Raw genomic sequence first — 25,902 nt, 5'->3', positions numbered from 1 at the left:
ATTATGCTTTCTGATTTAACTACTGGTGGAAGAACAAAAGGAAAGGGTAGTCTCAGTAGAACGTTGTGGTTCTTTGGAAATCAAGGGGATAGGATTGTACCCAAGGTAAAGCCCCTAATCCTGAAAAGAAGGGAGGTACAGGTGTTGGAGGTCGATAAAGTGGGCAGGCTTCCTGGGTTCACGTTCCACTGCCCCCTGTTACCAGCCATAGAACTGGAAGAATGATTGGGCCTCTCTATGAGCCTTGATTTTCTCTCCTGTAAAATAACAGACCCAGCCATGGAGTTGTTATGAGGGAAATGAAATAATCTGAAGTATGTAGTGCCTGGTAAATGCTCGATAGGTAAAAGAGATGTGGGCAGAGGTACCTGATGGTCGGATGAAAGGGTAAAGAGGAGTTTGAGGCAGTGTAGAGGAAAGTGAGAAAGAACTTACATAACTCACAACATCTGTTGGGCAAAGAGGTGGACTCAGAAACTGGAAGTGACAATCCGAGGCCAGTCAGACTGGAGAGTGCAGACCTGGAAAGGGACAAGTGCAGGTCAGCGGAGTCAGGGGCAGTTAGCAGCCTTGTTTCAATAGGTTGGGGGCTGTGAATGACAGGGCGCCGAGAAAACCCTTTCTTAAGAAAATTGGGTATCAGAATGGGGAAATCCGACTTTTTTGTTCTGTTTTGTTTTTAGGCTTTGTTTTAAAAGTAAAATTTTACTATATGTATTAGTGTAAAGTAATTCTTACAGAAATTTGACAAGTTTGCTTTCTGCAAGAAACAATAAATACTCTTATTTTCTGAGCTCTTTTCTGAACTTTTAAAATTGAGAACTTCTTTCTGAGGCAAATCACCATTTAGGAGCCACAGAGGGTTGATACTTTTCTCATGGTTATAAAATCTTGATAAAAAGACTAGCTGTTGCATCCCAACCAACATGAGAGAACTTGAGCCAATAAATTTACTTCTTTATGATTAAAAATCAGACAGTTTAACCTTGGAAGCATTCTTGTCATGGGGGACTTCATATTGTGATTAGTTATCTGACTAGCCAAGTGCCTCTGTGGGCTCAGTTAACCAGCCTCCCACTACATGTGTATAATTATTTTTAGTGCATACACACACTCTGCTATAAAAGCTTGTTTGGCCTTATGCTCCCCGCCGTTCTGAATTCTCTGTTTCATTACCAGCCTCCACCCACAGAGTTTCAGAAAGCCATTCCCAGATAGCAGAACCACAACTCAGAATTTTAAATAAACCACATCTCTATTAGCTCAGTGGACAGGGGAATTAGTTACAAGCTATGCATTTCCCACATCTAACTACCCTTTCAAAACTTATAAAAAATGTATACATATATAAGCAAGGAAACAGGGCCCTTTACTCACATTGTTGATTTTTCTGTTGCTTCAGCAAGGGATAAAGGAAGAATACATGAGACAATCTTTAAGATTTTTATCTTGAAAATAGGCCAAAATTTACCTGGGGGGAAAAAAGTATGTTGGGCATTGCTTCTTTGTTTCTAGAGAAAGTTGAACAACTCTTCCCCAAAGATGATATTATGTCATAGTTGAATTATATGCTCAAATATGGAGGGTGACTTTTAAGAGAAAATTGGGCTGGGGGAGGGGGTTTGTGTAGTACTAATCTGAACAGGAGGTGTTAGCTGCAGCAGAACCTCTTTTCCAGCTTGGCATTAACTGATAGTTCCTGTAATACCAGGGTTCAGATCTACTTTTTTTTCTTTGGCATCCTATTGGTAAATCCATTTCTAAAGGATTAAAATCACATCTTAAGGTCTTGGGTCATCATCCTTCCTGGAACAGCCACTGTGGTAATTGATGGCAATTAAAATTGGGTCCTTATTGGGGTTGGAGGAACTATGACTAAAAGAATGACATGTACTAGTCTGTGCCTGATCGTTAGAGTGTACTGAGAAATAAGTAAGTACAGACCTGGAGAAGGCTGAGCTTTGACCTTACTGTTGATCACCTGCTGCCACTGTTTGGTCGTGCGCTTTCCCATCAGTCCTGAGCAATATCAGCATTTCTCTGAAGGGATTCAGCAGACACTCCAGCCAGTCATCTCCAGGTATGGCTACTCTGCGATATAGTTGTCATTGCTTTTGTTTTTTTATAAACATAGATTCAGACTTACAGAAGATTTATAAGAAGACAGTTCTCAGGAATCTCCCTGCCTCAGATCATCCAAATATTAACATTTTACCTCATTGACTGTGTTCTCTGTTCTCTTCTCTACTGTTTCTGTGTGTGTGTGTGTGTGTGTGTGTGTGTTACATCTACATCCATAACCATTTCGGTAGTTACCTTTGTTGTACTAAAACTTCAGTGTGTAATTCTTAAAATCAAGATATTGTCTTACATAGCCACAGTACAACTTTCAAAATTGGAAAGTTAACATTGATAAAATATATAATTTTTTTAGTATGATTGTTCATAGTGTGAACATCTTCTTGATAAGTAATAATTCTTTAAAAATGAGAAGTATTGAGCAAAGTTGGTTGAAGGGGAGGGGGTTAAAATGCTAGATACTTGTTCCTCTCGTATTTCAAATATGAACTAAAGATAATCTTCATAATAATTCTATGTAGAGTTTCTTGTCTCTGATTTTCCAGCAACTCATTTTACAAGTGGGGGTTCTCTTTCCTTCATAAGCCATTCTCTTAAGGCAGCTTTCTCCAGCCTCCTGCAGAGTTGGTAATACCTACATCAGCCTGATACAACCCTGAGTGATGAATGCTGAGTTTGCTCAGTCGGTGATGGGAGTGGCCAGGGTGTAGCTTTCTCTGGGCACACTTTATCATCATGTCAGGTTCTAACTTTAGGTTCATTTAGCCTCACGTTGGAAAGAGTTAAAATGAGGCACAGATGTGTTTATTTATAAGTTTAAGGATTTACCCCAGGAGTAATGAGTCAAAAGACTAAATCTTGGGTGGAAGAAACTAAGTGATAGGTAGAGAGAGGAACTGAATTAAGTTGATGCTAAATTAGAAACAAAAATAGTTTAAAAACAAATCAGCTATTTAATTTTAGCATCTACTTAGTTATGCATTCAAGCTGTTTTTTTTAAAATATAAGCGCTCAAACATTTCCCCTGCACATTGAACCTGGAGCAGCGAGCCCACAGGGTGACAGCCTCTCATTGCCGAGGTTACTGTCGTTAGGAATTTGACCTCTGTTAATAGAGATTTTTTTTCCCCACTATTAATTATTGTTTTGTTAGTACCAGTGGAGTACTAAATTCAGCCGATTCTACATCTGCCCCTAGTGGCTTGCATTATAAGTCAGGGCAGGGAAAACAGTTGTAAGCGTTAGAGAGGTAAGATGATTTGCATGGGAATATTTGACTTTTTGTCTGTATGTTTTTAACAAAAAGCCAGAAAAATTGAATTAATACCTCATTCTTCTTTACCCATGTCCTTACCCTACCCTGAAGTGTTTTTCTGTAAAGGACATCTATTTTTCAGTGTTCCTGGCAGAAGACCTGGGGTCAAGTCACATTAACCCTCGGGCAAGTCATCAGCTTTGGAGACCAAGATATGAGGGTGCAATGTTATTTGAAGATGTCTAGCCTGTCCCTTCCCACCTGGCTTCTTCAAATATAAGGCATCAATAGGGACACTAAAGAACAGGGAATAAATCTACTTATTCTGTAGTTACATGAAACAAATTTTTCATATTATGCCTTATAAAATTACACAACTGTTTTGAGCAGCTGGGCAGTATGTGTGACTATAGTCACTTCTCTCTACTGGTGACTTATATTTGAAGAATGAATATTCTAAGAAACTAAAGAAAATAATATTACCTGCCTTAGACCCAGATATATGAAAATAAAAATCTGGGTATGTAGATACTGTATGGATTCTCTCAAATTTCCTTTTCCTTGGATAAATGAAAATAAACAGTGGCTGATCTTAGTTTTCTGGAAATACTGGAAAAGATAGTAGAACAGAAGTTCAAGACTTAGTCTTAGCCCTGAAAAAGTCTTAGAAACCTTGTGGTCACAGAATACGAAGGCGTGAGGCCTATGAGAGAAATGAGTATTTCTCTTGGGTTTCTTAATTCTTGCTTTCTCTCTCTGTCTTACCTTAATAAAGCTGAAACAGCTGAAGCTGAAACTCCAGTACTTTGGCCACCTCATGCGAAGAGTTGACTCATTGGAAAAGACTCTGATGCTGGGAGGGATTGGGGGCAGGAGGAGAAGGGGACGACAGAGGATGAGATGGCTGGATGGCATCACTGACTCGATGAACATGAGTTTGAGTAAACTCCGGAAGTTGGTGATGAACAGGGAGGCCTGGGGTGCTGCAATTCATGGGGTCACGAAGAGTCAGACGCAACTGAACTGAACTGAATCCTGTACTCTGCTGATGCTATAAATGTAATATTTTAAAAAATCAATGCATTGTAATGTTGTTGAACTCTAAAATACCCAAGCAGGTTATGAAAAGGAAAGATTATCTATTGAGGGTAATTTGTCAGTTACAATGAGTAACTGAAAAATCTATGGGGAAAAGTAATATGGTTTAGTTGAGCAGGCCTGACAGGTCTTGCTGATGGAGAAACTAAAACAAGGAACGTTGTTACCAGGCCAGTAACAGCTGCAGAGGGTGACTATTGCTACTGAGATGTTCATGAGCTCCCCCCCTGCTCCCCCGCCCCCCATGAAACCAGCTGGAGTCAAGAGAGAGGGGGAGCTATACTGATACAACAGCTTTATCTCCCTGAAAACATATCAATCAGGTGTTCTCCATGTACTTTTGCTCCTCAGACTGTCAAAGGGTCTACTGATTGAGAGGGTTTTGGGTAAAGAGAAGAGGTAGAAGTTAGATGAGCAACAGGTTTTGTACAGATGGTATTTTGAAAAGCAGGGCTAACAAAAAATGTGAGAGTGATAAATGAGAGCTGCAGATCGTCCTTCTGCATATATATAATACAGTTCGTAGGTTCAAGAGGTACCTTCTTGACCTTTCCCTCTTCTGCTTCTTAATCAACCCCCTCAACAAAATTTATCATGTCCACATTTTATGTCCGTAGTCTGTTTTTACATTAATGTACTGTAAGTTTACTTGTGTCTTTTCTGGAATGTGGCTTCCTTGAAGGGAGAGATCATCGCTATGTGTCGTTTTGATTTGCTGCCCAGTGCTAGGCATGTGATAAACAATTAATAAAGTACTGTTGTCTGGGCTTTTGGAAGACCACATAAATTAGATCAGATAAATGGAGAATGTTATTTTACTTAATGAGATTATGATTATTATTACAAGTGAACCTTCCTGGGCTTTTTGCTTTGTTTTTTATTCTGGTGAAAGTTTTCCTTCTGTTTAGATGGTTGAATAATCAGCAATGAAGATGTCTTAGGAACAGTTAGCAACAGTGTAGAGTTCATCAGGAGGGGCGGGGCAATCAAAAACCATCAGGAAGCCATCAGAAAGGAGATAATGGGAGAGGCGACTTGTGGCCTTCTGGGACCAACTTTAGTCATAGGCAGTGCCATCAGACTTTAAGAAATCACGGGCTAAGACACCGACAGCTAACTCATCTCCCAGCGCTCACCTAAGTGCACCATTCCTTGCTAAGGCACAGGTGAACTATAGCCTGATGTCCTGTATGGCAGGTGTGCAGTGGGGCAAGTTCCAGGAAGAACACCCCCTCCTCCGACGGCCAAGCTGCAGTGGGAACTGGGCTGACAACCCCAGTGCCTGCCCTTCCTCACCTGCCCTGACTTGTGCCAGCCCTCCAGCCATGTGGGTTTGGCAGGGACTTGTCAGAAGTTTTAATTTCTGGTCTCAAATATGAAACAGAGGAAGTGTTCCGTTAAAAAAAAATCTCCTTCCTTACCAGTAAATGACGCCATTAAAATAGGGAGATAGATGAAATGGAGAAACAGTCAGTCAATCCAGGATGACGGTATGTTCCATGGGAAGACCAACCAGGACTGTCCAGAAGTCCAGGTCATTTGAATAAATGAACAAGTGACCAGTTTGAGGGGCATTCTGTTCTAGACTAAAAGAGACCTAGATCTAAATGTAATGCCTGCAACTTGATTGGACATGCCTTTGAAACAATGAAGATAAACATTGAAAACAGTGGAGGCAATTCAGATATGGACCAAATATTAGGGGACACGGGGGCATTATGCTTAATTTTCTTAGCTATGATATTTTGGTCATGTAAGGAAATGCCCTTACTAATAAATGTGTATATGTGAGGTATTTTGATGTTTGCACGTTATTTTCAGATGGTTGGGTATTGTGTGAGTATATGGAGGAGAGATAGAAAGCAGTGTGACAGATTATTTGTTGAATCTGAATGGAGTGTATACAGGTGTTTATTGTACTATTCTTTGAATTTTTCTCTTATTTTTGAAAATGTTCAAAATAAAAAGGTGCAAGCTGACTACATGCTTCTTGGGGTTGAGTTGGAGGTCTGCTTTCAGTCTTGAGGCTGTGATGGAGGAGACCACCACCCTCACGATACGGAGCAAGTGTTATCTTGAGGGAATAACCTGGAGGAAAGGGGCTGGTGATGGAAGGAGAGGGATTCATGGTTCACAGTAGCACTGTCTGGCAATTTGAGAACACTTTTAAAATGCTTGTGGTATAAGACATGGCATCGTAGGAGTATATCAAGCTAAATTCACCTTTGTATTGTATTTCAAATGAAAATGGAGGCATTCTCCACAAAATTATAATAATCGACCTCTTCCAAAGAGTCGAACTTCTTTGTCTGTGTAACAGCTTTTTAACACATGTGATCTTCCGAAATAGTTCTAGGACCATGAAGAAGATAAGAAAGGAGGGGGCAATTCCATTCGGATAAAATGGAAACAGAATTTTAATGGGTAATGAGGGAGTTTTCTCTCCTGAAGTCTTTCATGACACACAGAGTTAAGAAGCTGGGAGAGGAGGAAGCTAATCCCTGCACGCACTGAAAGCCAGCATGAGAAGAAACAGAGAAAGTGCCTTTCAGACAGATTTTTATGAAGTTTTATCCATTTTTCCAGTGAGAATGTGGTGTTGTTCATGGACAGAGGTTTTAGCAGTTTAAGCCTTCTTTTAAATGGTCGAAGGAGAGATGGCAGTGATGTGTGAGGGTTCATTAATTATTGCTCTTACCGATGTTTGCACAGGCTGTTGGGATCATAAATGTCAATCTGTCAAGAGACTGTGATAGGTTCTAAAAAAACTGATTGAGCACCTCAAAAGCTGTCACAGAGCCTGAGATTAAACAGATTCATCTCTCTTTCTTAGAAGTAAGGGAAGGTGTAGGTAAGGCGAATAGAAGACGCTTCCCTTTCTCTGTGGCCACTTCGCTGCACCCACTCTCCTCTTCTCAACTCTCAGTGCTGTCTCGTGCAGACGGTCAGGATCCCCCGCCCGCCCGGCCCTCCCCCGAGGTGTCAGAGGGACATGATCAAGGTTAGCTCTGTCGGTTGTGTGCGGGCTGCCAGCTGCACAGCGACGGGAGATTCAGAGAGACTGGGATTCAACTCTTGACAGGCCTGACACAATTTATTTGGAAATCTTCAGGAGAGAACATGAGTAATAAAGACAAGAACAGTGACAGTAAGGAACAAATGTGAATTTCTGTCAGAGACAAAACAGAATTTTAAAAGAGGAGGTCTGTTTGTTGTCTCCAGTCAAGTTTTCCTGTTAAACTGTGTTCCTGAATTGAGAGCCTTTCCTCCACTCTTTTCTATTGGCTGGGAAAGGACAATTAAAAGGCTTCTCTTCAGAGGATTGTATGTTTTAAAAATCATGGTACTTGTTTCTCTGTCACAAAGCAACGATTACCTTTAGGAAAGTAAAATACTTTAAGATTTTCCTTTCTAATTTCATCACACTGTGATTCTTGATCGGACTTTGCTTTGACTAGAAGATCTGATGTGGTATCTTCCTCAGGCGATAAATGTAGACAGCAGAAGAGGGGGGTCTGCTGAATGTCAAGAACTGTGAGCCTGGCATGGGTGTGTGGGCAGCTCTCATGTGGGTACACACAGACTAGATTTTGTTCTCGAGGAAAAGCGTACTGGGGAAAATGTGCTTTGTTGGCCCTTTATGAAGGCCCTTAATTAGAAGTCGCTCCTAACTCCTGGGGTGGGAACAGTTTCTAGCCTGCCGCCACACTCCTCCTGCTGCTAATGAGCATGCTCCTTGCAAGGACGAGTTTCTTCTGACAGTTAGAGCTGCGTATGAGAGTTATTTCTGTTCGCCTTTCTCTCTGCATTTAACCCTTACTGCCCACGTTCAGATTATGCAAATGGACTGGTAGGTGTTTTCCATCATAGCTGAGCAGTTGAAAATGCTTCAGGGTAACAAGAGTGATGTTTCTGAGCAAGAAGTAAATAATCAAAGTTTAATTTATTCAGATACAGACAGTAGATGAGGGTTCCTTTAGTGTTGACCATAATTGGATCTTTTCTTTCTGATGGTCCTTTTTAAATTGTCATGAAATTTATAATTGAATAGTTGAATTATTTAATTCATTATTATGTAATTAGAATCCCTGTCCTGGACATCTGTTTCTCTTATTTGGGCATCTCCCCCCGTGGCACAGGTTTCATTAAGTAATTAGCAGAGGAGATGTAAATTTCTTATGCAGACATGATGATGATCCTATAGACCGCTATTTATTTCATCAGCTTCTAATTAAAACACTAAGTTGACTTGTGAGGAAATGCCAAGGAATGGTTTGCTTCTCCAGGAAGTTATATATAACACAGTCACCTTCCTGGATGGCAGCTTGTGGAGGGTGGTGAACAGTCCCTTGTGGTAGGGGACGTCAGAGGGCACAAGGATTCCACTCCACTTAATAGACCACTGACTGAGTGCAGGGTACGTCGGTATATTCCAGAACGCTAAGGTTGTGACTCTCTTAATGTCTAGGAGCGATTCCTTGATTCTGAAAAATGACACATTCTGGTAAACCTTTCATCTTAGTTTAGACTCGCTGAGGACTGCTGCTTGTGACTCAGGCTTGCACCGATGTAAGCGTTGACTCTCAGGACTGACTAGCGCTGAGTGCTCTTCCCTTAGGAGGGCCCGTGCAGTGCCGCCAGAGGCTGTTGGCAGTATTGAAGACCTCCCTGCCGACCTGTTGTTTCAGGAACATCCCCTGAACCCTGCCTTCCAGAGCAAATAGCGCTGTGGCCCTCATATGTAAAGTGGAACGAGTAAAGGAAAACGTCAGGACAGGGCTATGCAGACTTACTCCTTAGTTGTTTTTTTTTTTAATTAAATGTTCACTGGTCAGACAAGATGGGGAATCAGAAGAAAAGAAATTAGGCTTGGACAGGCGTATCCTAATTTGGGGGTTTCATCAACTGGGTTGTTTGGTGATGATCGATGATTATGATTATATAAATATGAATTCTGTTTCTCAGTCTTAGAAATCATATATTAAAAAATACTATCTTCACATATTACTCTCTTATTTGCAAATTGTTAGCCATTGATTATATTGACATATTGAAAGTAAATTGTTTTCTTGTAGCAGAGGCTTGCTTTAGAAATGGAAATGGGTGCTATATAGGTAGATATCACATTTGACAGTTTGGAACAGACTCACTTTGGAGACAGCTTTGAATGTGAACATTGCATTTCCAGACACAAGCTCAGTTGTATCAGATCGCAGTGCAAGTGAAAGAAGATCCGAGTGTCCCTTCCTTCCTAAAGATGTGCTGGCATCATGTCGTGGCCCTCTGGATTTTAGCAGCTTAATAATGCAAAGGCTGCAGCCACTTCCCCTTCTTGTGTGGACCCTAATCTCTCTCCTCACCACCCGCCCCTGCCCAGAATTGGGGGATAATTTCTTACATAGATGCTCCAAATGTAGGACTTTCTCTCAGAAAAAAACTCCATTTTTCTGTTTTGATTTTTACTCTAGAATTTTCTGTTTTTGTCACCCAATGGAAAAAAGTCTAAATAGGGTTATTAATACAAATAATGCCTTGGTTGGTTGGTTGGTTGGTTTTTAAAAAGGACCCCTGGAAAGCAGTGTGGCCCCTGCCTGGTATATTTCTTTTGGCAGGCTGCTTTGTAATGATTTACATTTAGATTGTTGCTTGTTGCTTTTGTAGGGGAAGAGGAGGGGTCTGGTATGTCTGGCTGCCTCAGTGCTCACACCGGTTGGGTTTGGACAGCTTTGCTCAGCAGAGCTGGGAAATAGGCTGAACTTGGCTTTCAATTGGTTTGTATTGGGGGAAAATGTCATGTAGGACTGCAAGAACTAAATGAAATGAAAGATGACGTTTACAATTGCTGCGAATGGTGTGTGCCTTCTGAAAGTCAGTGCGCGGTGCGGTGGGATGGCGGCCGTGAGGAACCGTTACAGTGGTCCCCATCGGGGCCAGTAAGTGCTAGGGCGACATGCAGCCTCCACTCCACACAGAGCAGGGTTGGGAGAGGGGTCCAGGCGGCCTTCACTGAAACACCGCCAGAATTCCCTGCAGATCCGGTGGGTAAGACTCCGAGTGTGCTTCCGCTGCAGGAGCCACGGATTCAATCCCTGGTTGGGGAGCTAAGATCCTGCATGCTTCATGGTGCGGCCAAAAGAAAAAAGAAGTGCAGCTGACAGCCTTCTGGTTCTCACTGGAGCCACAGTATACAGAAAATCAGGACTGCCTAAGGAGAAGATACATTCATGTAAGAAATAATGAGTTTAGGCAAAGAGGGCGCATTAGTGAACAAAGCAGGTGAAACTTGCTGCCCTCCAGGAGCTTATGTTCTCCTGGAGGATAAAGTGAAAAGATAGTGCTGTGGAGGAACAAAAGGCAGGAAGAGAGGGCAGGAGTGGTCTGCATAAGGTTTTCAGGGAAGAAGACCTCATTGAAAATATTGCTTAAAAGACTTAAGAGGTGAGATCCCCTGTGGATCTGGGCAAAGAGTATTCCAGTCAAAGGGAACAGAAGGTGCAAAGGCCCTGGGGTAGGAGACAGTCAGCAGGCCAGTGTGGATGGAGCAGAGGGCAAGAGCAGCAGGGGACAGGCCCAGAGGAGGGCCCACTGTGCAGGGTCTTCTGAATGTTGAAGGAAGTATCAGAACTTCTCCTCCAAGAAAGGGAGCTGTTAGGATTTTGATCAGGAGAGTGAAGTGATTCTAACTTGATTTTTAGCAGGGTTGCTTGGCTGCCTGATGGAGAATAGACTATAGGGACAAGGGGAAGGGCAGGGAGACGGGTTAAGAAGCTACTCCGCTAGGCTGGCAGAGATGGTGATGGCCTGGACCAATGTGGTGGTCGTGGTGGGGTGAGGACGTGTGGGATCTGGGTTTGTTTTGAAGAAGATCGTTTAGGAGACTCTCTTTCAGAGGCGATTCAGCACAGATCACTTTGGAACCTTGGCGAGAGGTGCATTGTCAGTATGCCATGACAGTAATTCCAGGCGTGTAGAGCCCCACAAGAGCTGGCTCTTTTTTTGTTTTGAAGGCAAGTTATTTACAGCCTGCCTGTGACATGAACTTCAAACTTCATTTCATTTTACTTTTTAAGGTTATACAAAACAGTTGTTGCACCCTACACCACCAGCCCCCACCACCTCCGCCATCTCCCACCCACTAATTTGACTCCAGCCCTGGGGTTGTAGTACCAGGCACTGTCTCTGCCCACCCCATGAAGGAGGCCATGGAACAGCTTGCTTGAGAACAGGCAAGGACACTTCTTCCCTCTCAGTAAACTGGAATAGTCTTCAACATTAGAGCCTGATTCTTGTGCATTTAGTTGTGCATAGGAGTAGAAATGTATTTTTACTAGAAAAGATTATGGATCCGCCATGAAAGACTGATTTTAGGAACAGAATTTTGCTAAGTATGGTGATATAAAGAAATAGTAGACATAGTCCCTTCTCTGGTGAATTGTAGTTTACTTGAGGACAAAGATCCCAGAAGAGATAACCAGTACAAGCAGTGAACAGTGAGGACCCAAAGGAGGGGTACAGAGAGAGGGGTCCTGTTTCCAGCTTGAATGGTCTCCTCATCAGCATGGCTGTTTTAAAAAAATGACATAGAACTGATGTTTGCTGAGCCACCCCACCCTCCTCGCTCAGGCCTGGCTCATGAGAGGTCAGCTCTGAAGGTGCACGCTTGTGACAGTCAGAACTGGCTCTGGCTCACACAGGTCCGGCGCTTGGACAAGGGCAGTTGCCTGGTCCGCAGCGTGCCTGGCAGGAGATTAGTCCGCTCTGGCTCGCCAGGCCAGGCACTAACCCTGACGCCCAAATGTGTTGTTTTGTGCAGATTCACAGTCTGAGAATGAGGCTTCACCAGTGAAACGGCCACGACTACTGGAGAACACTGAACGATCCGAGGAGACTAGCCGGTCTAAACAGAAAAGTCGACGTCGGTGCTTCCAGTGCCAAACCAAACTGGAGCTGGTGCAGCAGGAGCTGGGATCGTGCCGCTGCGGTAAGCATCCAGCAGGGGCTGTTAACTTCTGAAAGGCTGAGCTCCTGGCTTCTCCCCCTGAGTACCTCCCTGCAGGCTGTAGGTTTGGAGCTCAGGAAATCGGGAGTAGAGGAGTATTATTTCTAAACACCCCGCGTTTCCTTCAGACATAACAAAACAGGCTAAAGCCTCCACGCCACTCTTACACGTAGCTCATTAGCGTTGTGTTGTCACTGCCCTCGGCTCCTCCCCACTGCATATTCCCGTGGTTCCTTCTCATTGATGACTTATTTGGAAGTTAACCAAACCAGTGAAACTCTGGGATATGTACCATAAAATTCATATATTAATTTTGAATGAGCTTCTTGCTATGTATGATAAATGGACGATTTCTCCCCCATATCCCTTTTAAATTAAAGTTTGACTAGAAAATTGTTTTCCTTGAACCGTAATTCATTGTCAGTTAACCCCTTGAGATAGCATTAAAGTAACCCTTCCTTTGGTGTTATTCAGTATAATACCAACTCTTAGAGTTGCTGCAAAGGGGTGTCCTCGTTAAAAACTTCATGCCTGCCCACAGTGGAGCAAAACTTAGAACGTTTCTTCTCCCTCTGACCACATGCATCACGAATTGTGTAGCTGTGTTTAGGCTGACTGCAGTGTTTCTGTATTGTGAAAGTATGGTTTGGGACAGAGCTCTCATCAGGCACGCTGGCTCTGGCCTCTAAGAACCCTGTATCCTTTCTAAAGCTCAGGAGTGAGCTCTAGAAACCTCCTTGTGCCTGGGTGGCCGTAGATCTCCTGTAAGCACTGATGCTGGTACTCAGGACTAGGTGGCTCTCCCGGCAGTCAGTCACTCAAAGCCCTTCATCTTGCAAAGAGATGGTCGTGGCTGCTCCTTGTCCCTCAATTACCTGCCCTCTTGGAATTGAGGAGGACAGGAGGGCGTTCCAGCATCTCATGGAGACAAAGTAGGAACTCCTTTCCTGTCATGACTAGAAATCTGTCGCATACTGTGGTGTGTGGTACTCGGCAATATCAGAAACGTGCTCAGCTGCAGAACGGGGACTGGCGTGTGGAGTCTGGGTGTCACCAGAGAGGTGCGGCACTTTGGCCTGACATTGATTTATCCTATTCAGCGTTTGTGTGCGAGTGTGGGGAGAGAGGCAGGATGAGACGTTGGTGGAGGCCATGGGCAGAATTTTCAGGCCTCGCCTGTTTTCCCTCAATGTGGCGCAGGTGAGCCCAGAACCTTACTCTTAGGTTGTATCTTGATCAGCCACGCCGTAACGTAAAATTCTTGACGAGGTTCTGAAGGAATGCTGTGGTTAGCTGAGGAAACTCTGGGATCTGCTGGCTAACCAGCTTTGCCCACAGTGGTCTGTCTGATCTTTTGTTGTCTGCACATTCTTGCTCTGGTCTTACATGGCCCGTCGCGGGCTTCAGCAGTTCAGTCTGTTACCAGTGTTGTGAGGCTCCCCTGACTGTTTGCCTGTTGCTTTTGTAACACAGGCCTTTGGGGATTCCTAAATTAGAATCATGGGATTTTCCTGTACCTTCATTCTTCTTTACTTCTTGAAAGGAACTGAATCCTGGGTATTAACATGGGATTTGCCCTAGTGGGTCAAGCAGTCGGTCCATCCCGTGAGCCGCCTTGCCTCTGGCAGTGGCTGATATCTCCTCTCCTCCTCAGGTAAGCAGTGAGAATTCACAGATTAGCGCTGAGAGACCCAGAGGTGTTGTTGCCGAGTCTCCCACTTTGTCCTTGAGCTTTGATGCAAACCGCCCATTTCCCAAGGCCTTAAGCACCCAGCTGAAAGTATCTAGAAGTGCACGTTGGATGGCTTCATGTGTCCCTGGAGTGAAGCCAGCTGGCCGGTCTGGTAAGCACAGATTCCCCTGCCGCGCTCGCCACCTCTCAGCAGGAGGCTGGCTTCTAAGTAAGTGCCGATCTGTTTGCCACAGACGTGCGTTCTTTTCAGGTGATGTAACACGTGTCCCTTGGCTTGCGCCCCGTTTAGAGGGTCTGCTTATTAGAGATTCGATTTTTCTGCTGGAGACGAAAGCCCTGAGCTTTCTGCAGTCTCTCCAGATGTAGCCTTCCTAGAGAGAGCTGAGCATTCAGTTGGACCCACAGAGAGCATCACACTTACTTGCCCAGAGAAATGACTGAGTCAGCTGCCACACTTGAAAAGACGAAGGACAGCGATGGGAACACATACCTCTAGGACTGTCCCCGACAAGTAGCTTGTGTTCCTCCTCCTGTCTGCTTGGATCTCTCAGGGAAAGGTGAGTTGTGTAGTTACTTCCTTGAGGCTGCAGAGTGCTGGAGACATTGAACTGCCCAGGAAGGTTTTAGAGGAGGGGAAACAGTAATTTACTCCTGAAAGTGAAGACTCGGGAAGGCAGTTTAAACTCAAACAGAACACCTCTCCACTGCAGAAAGCCTTTATATATATATATATATATTCACAATCTTTTTTTCCATTCCCCTTCCACTCTGTACAGGTTATTAACTGCTGACAAGAAATTCACATCTCATAAATAATGCTTAAGAGCTATTGCTATATAAATTGAATGTGTTATGAATTGTGATGGGCCTTTTTGTAGCATTCGGTGCCTAGAGCAGGAAGAACAGAGGATGTCATTTTCATTAATTTCTAATGAGGTGCCAATTAAAGACAGGGAGGACGCTCCGAAGGGAAGAGTGGCCGAGCTCCCCAGAATCCTCTGCCTGGGGCTGTCATCCAAACACTGCCGGCAAGCCTCCTCTAAAAATTCCATTAAATCACAGTCTCATCGAGAGCACACAGACACATTCAGCTCCCCTTTGATCTTCAAAAGAGCAATTTGTAAGGCGAGTTCTGAGCCTTCTCACATAGGGAACAGCTAGAGGTGATAGGAATTGTTAATTGCCAAGACACTCCATGGTTTTTCAACGAAGAGGTGAATTTTGAAGATGAATTCTCCTCTGCCTTGCTGTGACGAGATAACCTTTAAGTCAACAATACCAAAGTAACACCCTCTTCCTGTGAAATCTTTCTGGGTGCCAATTAGAAAAGGCGTGTGATGTGGCTGGAATGATACCCTGCATCTCAGTGTGTCTTCAGCGCCTTAACTTCTCAAGATGGAAAACAACTGCATAAACAGGGATTTATTTGTTTCATTTTCAGCTCAGTAGGCAGATTGATCAGCCCGTTGTCGTTACAGGGGCCTTGTCTCTCCCATTGCCAACTAGAGAGGGTTCTTCGAAAACCTGGCCATCCTCTTCAGATCTGGGCCACATCACAGCCACGTGACTGTTGTGTGTTCTAAGCAGATCTTGCATGATGCACACCGCATGGTGCTTACATCGCTGTGCATGGCCTCCCAAAGCCGCAGCATTAATTTTTAAATACCAGTCTAAGAGCTTGCGGAAGCTGTTGCCTATTTTCAACTGACAGTGACTTTACCTGTGAGCTGATAGCGCCCTTTGGGACAGCAGAGCTCTTACTAACCTCTTGAGTAATCTTGACTTCCTTTACTGCTTTCAAAATAAATTTTATTTTCACTTTAGAAACTCAAAGAGTGATGCTTTAGCTGGGACCTTTAGTTTATCGACTTCAAGTGCCTCAGTGGTCATTTCTGCCTTTTCACTGTCAGGCTAAATTCAGCAAGTATTTATTGAGGTATGATTTTGTATAAAGCATTTCCTAGGTTTTGTGATGGCTATAGAAGCCAGAACACAGAGTGTAGGAGCTCATAGTTTAGGCCAGTGATTTCAGAGTGGGTATCAGAATCGCACAGCCCGCGGGGCCAGCGCTCCTGCCTCGGCGGGCCCGTGCCTGTCTGCCAGGCCCCAGGTGACGCTGGTGCAGCTGCTCTGAGGGTCCTGCTCTGGGCACTTCTCACTCTGGGAAGCCTCTGAAATGTAGACTGGCTGGGCCTCACACTGAACATCAAATCAGAAAGAGTAACCGGGTATTGCTTTTTAACTTTTCGAAAGTTGAAAGCTCTTTCCTAGACTCTTTGAGAGCGAGTTGAAAACACTGTAGCCCTTTATCCCTGTAAACTCCAGTGAGTGTTTCCTCAGGATAATTATTCTATATAACCATAGCACAGTTACCAGCTTTAGCAAACGGACACTGACACTTCTATCAGGTCTATTGTCCATATTCTAGCTTTGCTAGCTGATCCTGTAATGCACTTTGTAACAGCCTTTTCCGCCCTCTACTATGGAATCCAGTCCATGGTCAAGCAGTGCATTTAGGTGTCACATCTCTTGAAGACTCTTAAGTTGTTTTCATTGCCTTTCTTTGTGTTTAGTGATCACTGGCATTTTTAAAGACTACATTTCTCTACCCCCTTCTCCTTACCCTTCCCACCCCCTCATTTTTTTTTTTAAATAGAGCACTCCTCATTTGGGGTTCATCTGATGTTTCTTCATGATTAGATTCAGATTACATATTGCTAGCCAGAATACTATGTGGATGATGATATATTCCCCTCAGGGTTCTACACTGAGAGATGTGATAGTCACTCAGTTGTGTCTGACTCTTTGCAACCCATGGACTGTAGCCCGCCAGGCTGCTCTGTCCATGGAATTCTCCAGGCAGGAATACTGGACTGGGTAGCTATGTCCTCCTCCAGGGGATCATCCTGACCCAGGGACTGAACCCGGGTCTCCTGCATTGCAGGCAGATTCTTTACCACCTGAGACACCAGCAAAGCCCCTACATTGGGAGGCACGGATATTTATCTGCCTCTCATTATTGATACATTAATGTTGATTCATTCACCCTGTCTGGGTGTTGTCTGATGTCTCTAAAAATAGTGTGGTTTTGCCATTCTAACTAGTTAAGCATCTGTGGGAAACCCTTTGACTATACAAATGTCCTAATCCTCATCAAAACTGTCTCCTAGATTTAGCATCCACTGATGCTTCTTGCCTGAACCCATCCAGGCAAGGTTGCGATGGTTGTGCAAGGATGCTCTTCTGACTCCAGTCCTCAGCATTCAGCATTTACATCCTCCTCCCGTACTTATCTCTTGTTGATATGAATTCATGGGCTTTTATATTTTTTCAGTGGTTTATAATTCACTGCTGTACTTAATTATTTTGTTGCTCAAATTGTCTCAGATTTGGCCAGTGAAATTCCTTTGAGCTGAATTCCATGTTTTTGTGACATGCCTCCATTTTTTTGAAAAGTATTTTCCTACTCTCTGGCACAACTTGATGTGTTCTGGGTGATCTTGTACTTAACCTTTGCCTTGTCCCGGAATCAGCTAGTTTCCCAAGGATCCTCAAGGTGATTTAAATATACATTCAAAGTAGGAAATTTGCTGGTCCCAAGTGCAAGGCAGTGACATGCATGAAATAACCGGCATCCAGGGCAGCCTGCCATGAGTTTTAATCATGGTGCATGCCATATGTTACAGGGATCTGGGGAGGGAGAGGTTAATTCCAACTGGCAGACTCTGGACAGGATTCCACAGTAGGGGCATAAGAGGAAGGGTGGGACTAAGAAGCGCAGAAAGAGGGACTGTGTGGACCAAGCTGGGTGGTGGTCTGCAGGTGACCTCTGTGGGGCCTGCTGGAGCTTTGGGGTTGAGTGAGGAGAGACTGCTCAAAAGAGAGGGAAGAGATTCCAGATTCCAGTCTGGAGAGTGCAGACAACGGTTTGCAGTGAAAATCAGTGGTTTTGAATGTGGGCAACACTATCTAATTTTTTTTTTTTCTTCAATTAAGCACACAGGAAAGCCCAAGGGGCTATTGAGTTCTTTTAGAGGAATGATCTAGGGAAGATGTGAACTGGTGCACACAGTGGAAAGGAATGTGCTCGCAGCACAGCCGTCCCCATCCTGGCGGGTACGGCCTGCACGCTGAACATTGGTGGCATCCTCAGGTCTGGGCTGGGGTGAGAAGCTGCCGCGATTGATTACGGAGCCTGTAGGTGACCTGCGTCACCAGCACCGCAAACCACCACAAATAAGCCCACACTTAGGCCTTTATTTTAACTCTCTTTCAAGTGTGATTTAGAATCGTCAGGACGTTTGGCATCCTGTCCTGTGTTTCAAAAGAATTTAAGGCAGTGTGTTCTTATAAAAGGCCTTATTCTATGGACAGAGTTCTAGATGGGGTCTGTCAGAAAGCCTATCCGGGGAAACTGGATAGGTGTTGGTTTGGCTGGTTAGGTGGTGTTGTTACTGCCGCCCAGTGTCGAGTACACACTCTGTGTGGCACATAGAGAGTGCGGTGACCAAGATCCCAGCCCTGTAGGGGCTCCTGTTTTTTATCCCCAGTCTGGCGGTGAAAGGCTGAAGTTGTCCCAGCGGTTCTGGGGCAGCAGCTGGGTGTGTGTTTACCTTATGGTTCAAGGGAAGGAGGTGCTGCCCACCCTCCCCAAAGCAGAAGCAGCAGTAATGACTAATGACGACAGAAAACTGTTGATGGAGCCTACGGTAGGCATGAGAGCGAAAAGGAGCTGGAGACTTTGAGGCAAATTCTAATAAAAGTTTCTCCCTTTGCTACTCTCTTCCTTTTACTCTCACTATCCTTTTACTTAAGCAAGAGTGTGCTTGTCCATATTCCCCACTTAATCTTTCATGTATAAGAGTTCTGGTCTAAAACCAAACAGATTAGTCCCTCTGCTGCTCTTGTAAATTGCAAGTTGAGGTGTTAGAGCAAAACAAATCAAACCTTGACTGAACACCAGCTCCATATATTTAGCCCGTTAGTTTGCTGCGTCCCAGAGACCCAGCGCACCATATGTCCTTTAACAAGACGAGAGAGAGTGGAGACACGAAGAGCCCCTCCCCCACAAAGGAGCATCAGAGAGCAGGTTCTAAACTGCAGAGTGCGCGGCTCACATTTACTGAAGCCTGTGTCAGTTCCCCACTGACAGGTGCACCAGCGGACCGTGGGCCCTGAAGTGAACATTTCCCATCTGGTTAGCAAATTTGCAGCTATCTCTGTAGTTCAGTCGTAGCAATAGCAACACAATAATAATTTTATAAAACTATTTGATAAAATTACCCTGTTTATAATATTTCTTTATGGAGAGGGAAAAAATGGCTTTATTGCAAAACTAAAGTAAAATTTTAAAATTCTACGAGTAAATCATTTCAGTTAGTTCTTTGCCCAGTAAGGTGTGTGTGTTTTATAGATTTTTTGACATATAATTTATAAATCATAAAATTCACCTGTTTTAAAGTTCAGTGAGTTTTAGTAACTAAGTTGTACAGCCCTCACCAAGTTCAGAATTTAGAATACTTCCGTTACCCTCTGGAGTTCCCATGTGCCCCATTTTCAGTCAGCTCCTACACCACCCCAGTTGCGTTAACCACTGATCTGCCTCTGTTGGTATAATTTTGCCTTTTTAGAATTTCAGCATCTGTGGATTCTTGCAATGCATATGTACAGTCTTGTGTGTCCACGTAGTATACTGTTTATGAGATTCATCCATATTGTTACACATCAGTAGTTCATTCCTCTTTGATGTTGAGTATTATTTCATTGTATCAGTAATACCATATTTGTTTATCCATTTGCCATTTGCCATACATTTGGGATGTTGCCAGTTTGGGGATATTATGAGTAGAGCTGCTGTCAGTATTCACTCAGAAGGCTTTGTGTGGGCATATGTTTTAGTTTCTTGGGCAAATACATGAAGGTGGAATTGCCAGGTTGAAAGGTCATTAACATTTTAAAAGAAAATCCCATCAACAGTGTATTAAGGTTCCAGTTCTCCATAATTTGCCAGCATTTAATCTTGTCATTCTTTTTAACTTTAGCTACTCTAATGGTTGTGTGGTACCATCCCTCTCTTGTATGTTAATTTTCATTTCTCTAGTGACATGATGTTAAGCATTCTTTTCAGATGCCTTTTGGCTACTCATGTATCTTGTTTTCTCAAGAGTCTGTTTATACTTCAGATATCTTGCCCATTTGGAAAGGTTTACAGAATTACCATTTTAACAGTGTTCTAACCCATGAAGTATTTTAGTTTGTTGATGCTGTTGTAAATAGATATTTTTATTTTTAGATTGTTCTTTGCTGCCACTTAGAAATGCAGCCAGCTTGTGTATATGATCTTTTATCTTGCAGCCTTACTGAATTCACTTATTAGTTCTAAAAGTGAAAGTGAAAGTGGCTCAGTTGTGTCCAACTCTTAGCGACCCCATGAACTATATACAGTCCATAGAATTCACCAGGCCAGAAACTGGAGTGGGTAGCTGTTCCCCTCTTCAGGGGATCTTCCCAATCCAGGGATCGAACCCAGGTCTCCCACATTGCAGGTGGATTCTTTACCAGCTGAGACCACTAGGGAAGCCCAAGAATACTGTAGTGGATAGCCTATCCCTTCTCCAGCAGATCTTCCCAACCCAGGAATCGAACCAGGGTCTCCTGAATTGCAGGCGGATTCTTTACCATCTGATCTACCAGGAAACCCAGAGTGAAAGTGTTAGTCCCTCAGTCGTTTCCAATTCTTTGTGACCCCATGAACTATAGCCTGCCAGGCTTCTCTGTCCGTGGAATTCTCCAGGCAAGAATATTGGAGTGGGTTGCCATTTTTTCCTCCAGGGGATCTTCCCCAACCCAGGGATTGAATCTGGGTCTCCTGTATAAGAGGCAGATTCTTCACTGTCTGAGCCACCAGGGAAGCCCTTTCCAGTCTGTATGCCTGTAACTTCTTTTCTTGTGTTACTGCACTGGCTAGAATGAGCCTCCTTGCCATTTCTTTGATCTCATGTGGAAAACATTCAGTTTTGTTTGTTTTTACCATTCATGTATGATTTGGCTGTAGATTTTTCATAGCTGGCCTGACAAAGTTTAAGTTGTTTCTTGTGGAATACATTTTAGGAAACCACAGGAAATGTTCAAATACATTTTCCCCAGACAATTGATCTAGTCCTGGTGAGCTTCCATGTGGCCTAACAAAGGTGTGTTTTAAAGAGTTTTTCTGTCCTGTGCTTAACAGTTGAAACACATGCTCTTAACGTGTCTGTCTAGCTGTAGTGGGGAAACCTGTGACCTGAGGTCACTCCTCTTTTCTGAAGGCCAAAATCATAGCAGACACCCAAGATACTGTTCTGGGTTATTCTCACTTGAGGTAATGAAAGCAAGGCACACTGAGCAGTGCTTTGAAATGCTTTGTTTGAATTAAATGCTTTTACCTCAATACAAAATCACACACACAGATTGTGGGTAATAGGTAATAGGATCACATAGCACCAGGATTAGAGGGGGCCTTAGCGATCATTCATCAGTCCAGCCTCCCCGCCTTTGGGTAGAGGAGGAAACTAAGGCCAGAGAGATGGCCACAGCCTCATATCACACCTGTGTGCTTACGCGGGCTTTGATCTGAGACTCAAGGGTGCTGAGGAGTTTCTGACCGAAAGACTGCTCACCACTCCCTGCCTCCAGCACGGCTTTCAGCCCCCACTGAATGCAGCTTCTTATTTCGTATCCTTGCCTCTACCCTGGTGGACTTCTGTTCTTATCTCCTCTGAAGTACCCAGAAGATTTCTTGGCCTTTCTTTCCCCCAAATTAATACACATTATTTTCTTAACTTCTTAGTTCAGACTCCAGAACCTGGTTCAGGACTTGGGACTCTTATATGGATCATTTGCAGCAAAATGTCACCAAATTAGAGTAGTTGTGGTAAAAAATAGTATTTAGTCAAAATAATAGGATTAAAATATTATTTCTTTCAAAATAATAACAAATTGCTCACAAAATATTGGTGAAGAAATGTCCTTTTTAAATGTCTTTTATGTGTGTAGTTATAACAAACTTGTGCTCAGTACATTGCACGTAGATAATCTGTGGCTACTAAGCACCCTCTGTCTTCCTCCTCGTCTCTCTGACTCCCTCCGGAGTAGAACTTCCTAAGAAGCGCGGGCCTGAGACCAGCACTGCGGAGTGCCTGAGTAGCTGAGGGCACTTCTTCAGAAAGCACAAGTGCAGCTGCCCAGGCAGTTCTAACAGACCCCAAGGTTTCACACACTACCTACATGCTTCATAGCTTGTTTTTATAGGAATGCAAAGATAATTTAAGAGAAAAGAGAGTTACTAGAAATTTCCAGTGAGGTCATCCACATCAGAGGTTTTATATCAGATCTAGGCAACTCCCTTCTCTCGCACTTGGAGGTTTGCGTCTTCTTTGTGTGTGCCACACACCCTCCTCCGCTGCTCTCCACTCTCCTGTAGACCCTAAGCTCCCCAGAGGCCAGCGCCACGTGCTGCTCTGGCTCGCACAGCCCTGGCTAATGTGGCCTGGGTGGGCACCCCACCAGTATTGGCTGATAACATGCAAGAACAAGTCAGAAGTCTGAGAAGCGTGGCGCTCTGGCGAACCCCCGGGCTCTCTTTAGGGGAAAAGTCCTTTTGTGGTTGTGTGTGAAGGCAGGCCTGAGCAGGTGCACAGGAGAACGGGCTGGTCTCCATGGAGACTCTTGATGCCAGCGTACATGTAAAACCCGAGCTTTTCCCAAGGGAATAACTAGCTTAAAGAGTAAGGTTTAGATAGAAAACCTTAGCATTATTTATTTTTACATACCTCTGTCTGCCTTGAATTTTTATTGGTAGAGGGGGAGAATCAGTCAAGACATACATGCTGTCAGAGGAGCATTGCTTGCTTGGTCTAATTAAAATTATGTGATACGCTTTTGGCTTAGTTAAATACTCTACTTTACAGATGGGTGTATTTGCCTAAATAAAACCTGTGATTCATTTGCAGATGGACAAGATGGGCTCTTTGGAGGTCACAGAGACAGGCAGGTCACAGACCTACTGTGTGTAACCACACCAGTCTCCCATTGCTGCCTATCAACCCCATCACTCTCTTGACTCAGAGTCCAAGCACTGAAATGACCTAGAAGTTACTCATCTGGTGCCTGTCCAGCTTCCTGACCCAACACTGCAGAAATGGCATCAGCAGGGCCCTGGCAGGTAGTCCAGCCCCTGTGTAGGTCCAGCCTGGAGGGGTGAGGCCTGTCTTATTGCCAGGCAGCTTAGACTGACTAGGTGCTTCCTCCACTGCACTAACAAACACTGCCCTCTCTGTATAACATGCCCTTCTTCCTCGGCTCTCTGCCCTCTGGACAGACCTGTCACAAATCACCTTCCTCTCCTGCAAGCCATCTCCTCACAGTAGCTTTGGCTTCCCAGCACCCCCGGTCCTCCAGGCCCAAGTCCATGTATGGGGCCTGGAGAACAGTGTGGGGGCGCAGAGGCGAGGCGGGGCAGGACGGCCAGGCTGGGCTCAGGGCTCGTCTCCACGGTTTGCTTCATCAGGGGCCCTCACAAAATCTGGATGTCTCTGTGACGAAACCTTTCCCCTGCTGATCTCCTCGTGGGGCCGCTCAGAAGCCGTCTGTGGGGCCCACGGTTAGCCCCGTTGCTGGAGTTCTCAGAGCACGCTCGGGCCGTCTGTCTGCCCTTCCTCCACACCGTGAGCCCTGGAGGACAGGCTGATGCTGTGTTCTTCGGCCGCTCGTGGCCCTGCCATAGCACCTGGTGTGTGGTGCTGCCTCGGTGAGCGGATGGGTGAGCCCTGTACCACTGCAGTTGTGACCCTCTGGGTGCAGGAAAAGCAGCTTTATCGAGCACCTACTTTGCACTAGATGCCTGAAACCATGTTATAGTGTGTAGCCCTTAGCATGGGTGGACAGATGGTCCATTTTACAGAGGTGGAAAACTCAAGCTTTGAAGCCAAGTAACTCAGAAGTATTAAGGAAGCAGCTGGCACAGAACCCAGGTCTGTTGAGCTCCCACCACTTTCTCGTGTTCCCACCCTGGACCATGGCTGCCCTGGACAGTGAGTGTGTGACTGCAGGGTGCCTTGTCCCTCTTCCCAGCCGTGTGGGTCTTGGCTGCTCCTTGAGCTCTTCCCCATCTTAGTGATGCAGTTCAGTGACCGGTGACAGTTTATGTAGCCTTCTGAATGGGTTCCATTGTCCCATGTGCCCCTTGTCACTCCACTGGGATATGATGCTTCTGGAGGACAGGCCATGGCATTGCCACCTCTGTGTCCCCCGCTGCGCCTGGGTAATGTGAGACACAGCAGCACTTAATTCTTACTGACGTGTTCATTCCATTTTCTCCTGAGTGCTAATTCATGTCCTTGTTTTCCTTGAAAATACCTCCTCCAGGACACCTTAGCCAGTGACCTCTCCTCAGTGCCCCCGATTTATTACACGGAGCTGGAGCATATTGATTTTATTTGCAGTTGATTTCTTGCTTTGCTTCTTGTGTCCTTCAGCATTTTCCTCTCTGTGCATCTTTAGCTGTCTTTAAAGGCAGGAACTAGTGACTTTTTTTTCTTCTTCTCTTCCACCCAGCCCCTAGAATAGAGCTCTGTAAACAGTGCACAGATGACCAATAAATACTCTTGACTCCTTGAGCCTGGTAGCTCCTTTCCCTTCCTGGACTGACAGCCCAACACTGGAGTTTGAATCCTTTATTTATTAGATGAGATTTCTATAGCACCTTTCCTCTGAAGAGATCAATATCAATGAAGTTGGTTTCTGCTTCTGGAAAGTGCTTTTACCTAAGCAGACCAAGGTTCTGATATGATCACGTGAGAGTCCTTACACCTCGACTCTCGGGCCCTGGAGGGGCAGGCTTCAGGCAGAGCCTTGCCGCTTGCTTCAAGTTTGGCTGCCTGTTGCGGAGCCCGATAAGACCGTGACCAGACAGCAACACGGGCTCTGCAGCGTCACTGGACGAGAACTTGCATTCGGGGAGTGAGGCGTTTTTGGAAGACTGATGTGAGAAGGCTGCCCTAACCAGAGCCCCAGGTGCCGTGGTGGTGGGTCGCTGGCTCTCATTCATTGTCTGGTGTCACCCAAACACTTCAGCCTTTGAGACTCCAAGTCACGCCACCAGGGAGCTGGGTCCTGGGGACAGAGCCGCAAAGGGCCTGAGACCCAGAGACTCAAGTGCCGGTGAGGCGAGGAGGAAGTGCTGGGAGCTGGCGGGAGACACGCTGTCACACTGCACATGTGGGTGGTCAGGACTGACCGTGAGATCCGGGAGCAGAGTTCAGAGGCCCCAGACTGAAAGGGGAGAGGAGTCTGTCCTGTAAATTATTGAAGTGCCCAAAGTAGCTGCATCAGCTGGCTTCTCTAGAAGTTCCCACCTCTCTGTGTCTTCTTGTTGGCCAGACGTCATTCCCATCCCTGCTGGGAGCGAGGCAGAACCCAGTAGGGAATGAAGGCCTCTTCTGCACTCTGAGAGGGATGGGGGCAGCAATGCAGAGCCCTCCTGGTGTGGAGGCTCAGTCCTCCAGACTTGACCTGCCCTCGAGCTGCCATCCAGAGAACACCCTGTGCTATGGGTCCGGCGTTAAGGCAACCGTGGTTACTGAGGCACAAAGAAGCGGGGCGAGAACAGCATGGAAGGGGCGGGAGCCCCGGCACGGGCTCCTGGGGTGGTGTGCACTTGGGAAGGGCCCCTCCGCTTCCCTCCAGTGGCTTGGAGGGTGCGGTCTTTCTCTGTTGTCACCTGTGGAGTTGCGCTAGGGC

At 45.0% G+C, this 25,902-nt stretch overlaps 1 protein-coding gene and 1 long non-coding RNA gene across 7 annotated transcripts in view; both read left to right on the top strand.

Moving 5' to 3' along the window:
• Positions 1-25,902, top strand: part of ZFAND3 (zinc finger AN1-type containing 3) — a 327,274-nt gene that overhangs the window by 289,069 nt on the left and 12,303 nt on the right. For all 6 annotated transcript variants that reach the window (XM_055571518.1, XM_055571516.1, XM_055571521.1 and 3 more), the window contains one exon: positions 12,246-12,413. In XM_055571518.1, coding sequence (XP_055427493.1) covers positions 12,246-12,413 — 168 coding nt within the window. The remainder of the gene's footprint in view (positions 1-12,245; positions 12,414-25,902) is intronic.
• On the top strand, positions 12,430-15,938 carry LOC129645948 (uncharacterized). The gene is made up of 2 exons (XR_008711600.1): positions 12,430-14,681; positions 14,901-15,938. It is a non-coding gene; the product is annotated as an uncharacterized LOC129645948 (long non-coding RNA).

Source organism: Bubalus kerabau, chromosome 3 (assembly GCF_029407905.1).
Source record: "Bubalus kerabau isolate K-KA32 ecotype Philippines breed swamp buffalo chromosome 3, PCC_UOA_SB_1v2, whole genome shotgun sequence".
Lineage (NCBI taxonomy): Eukaryota > Metazoa > Chordata > Mammalia > Artiodactyla > Bovidae > Bubalus > Bubalus kerabau.
Note: the sequence above shows the minus strand (reverse complement) of the source record. Positions and strands in the feature narration are given on the sequence as shown.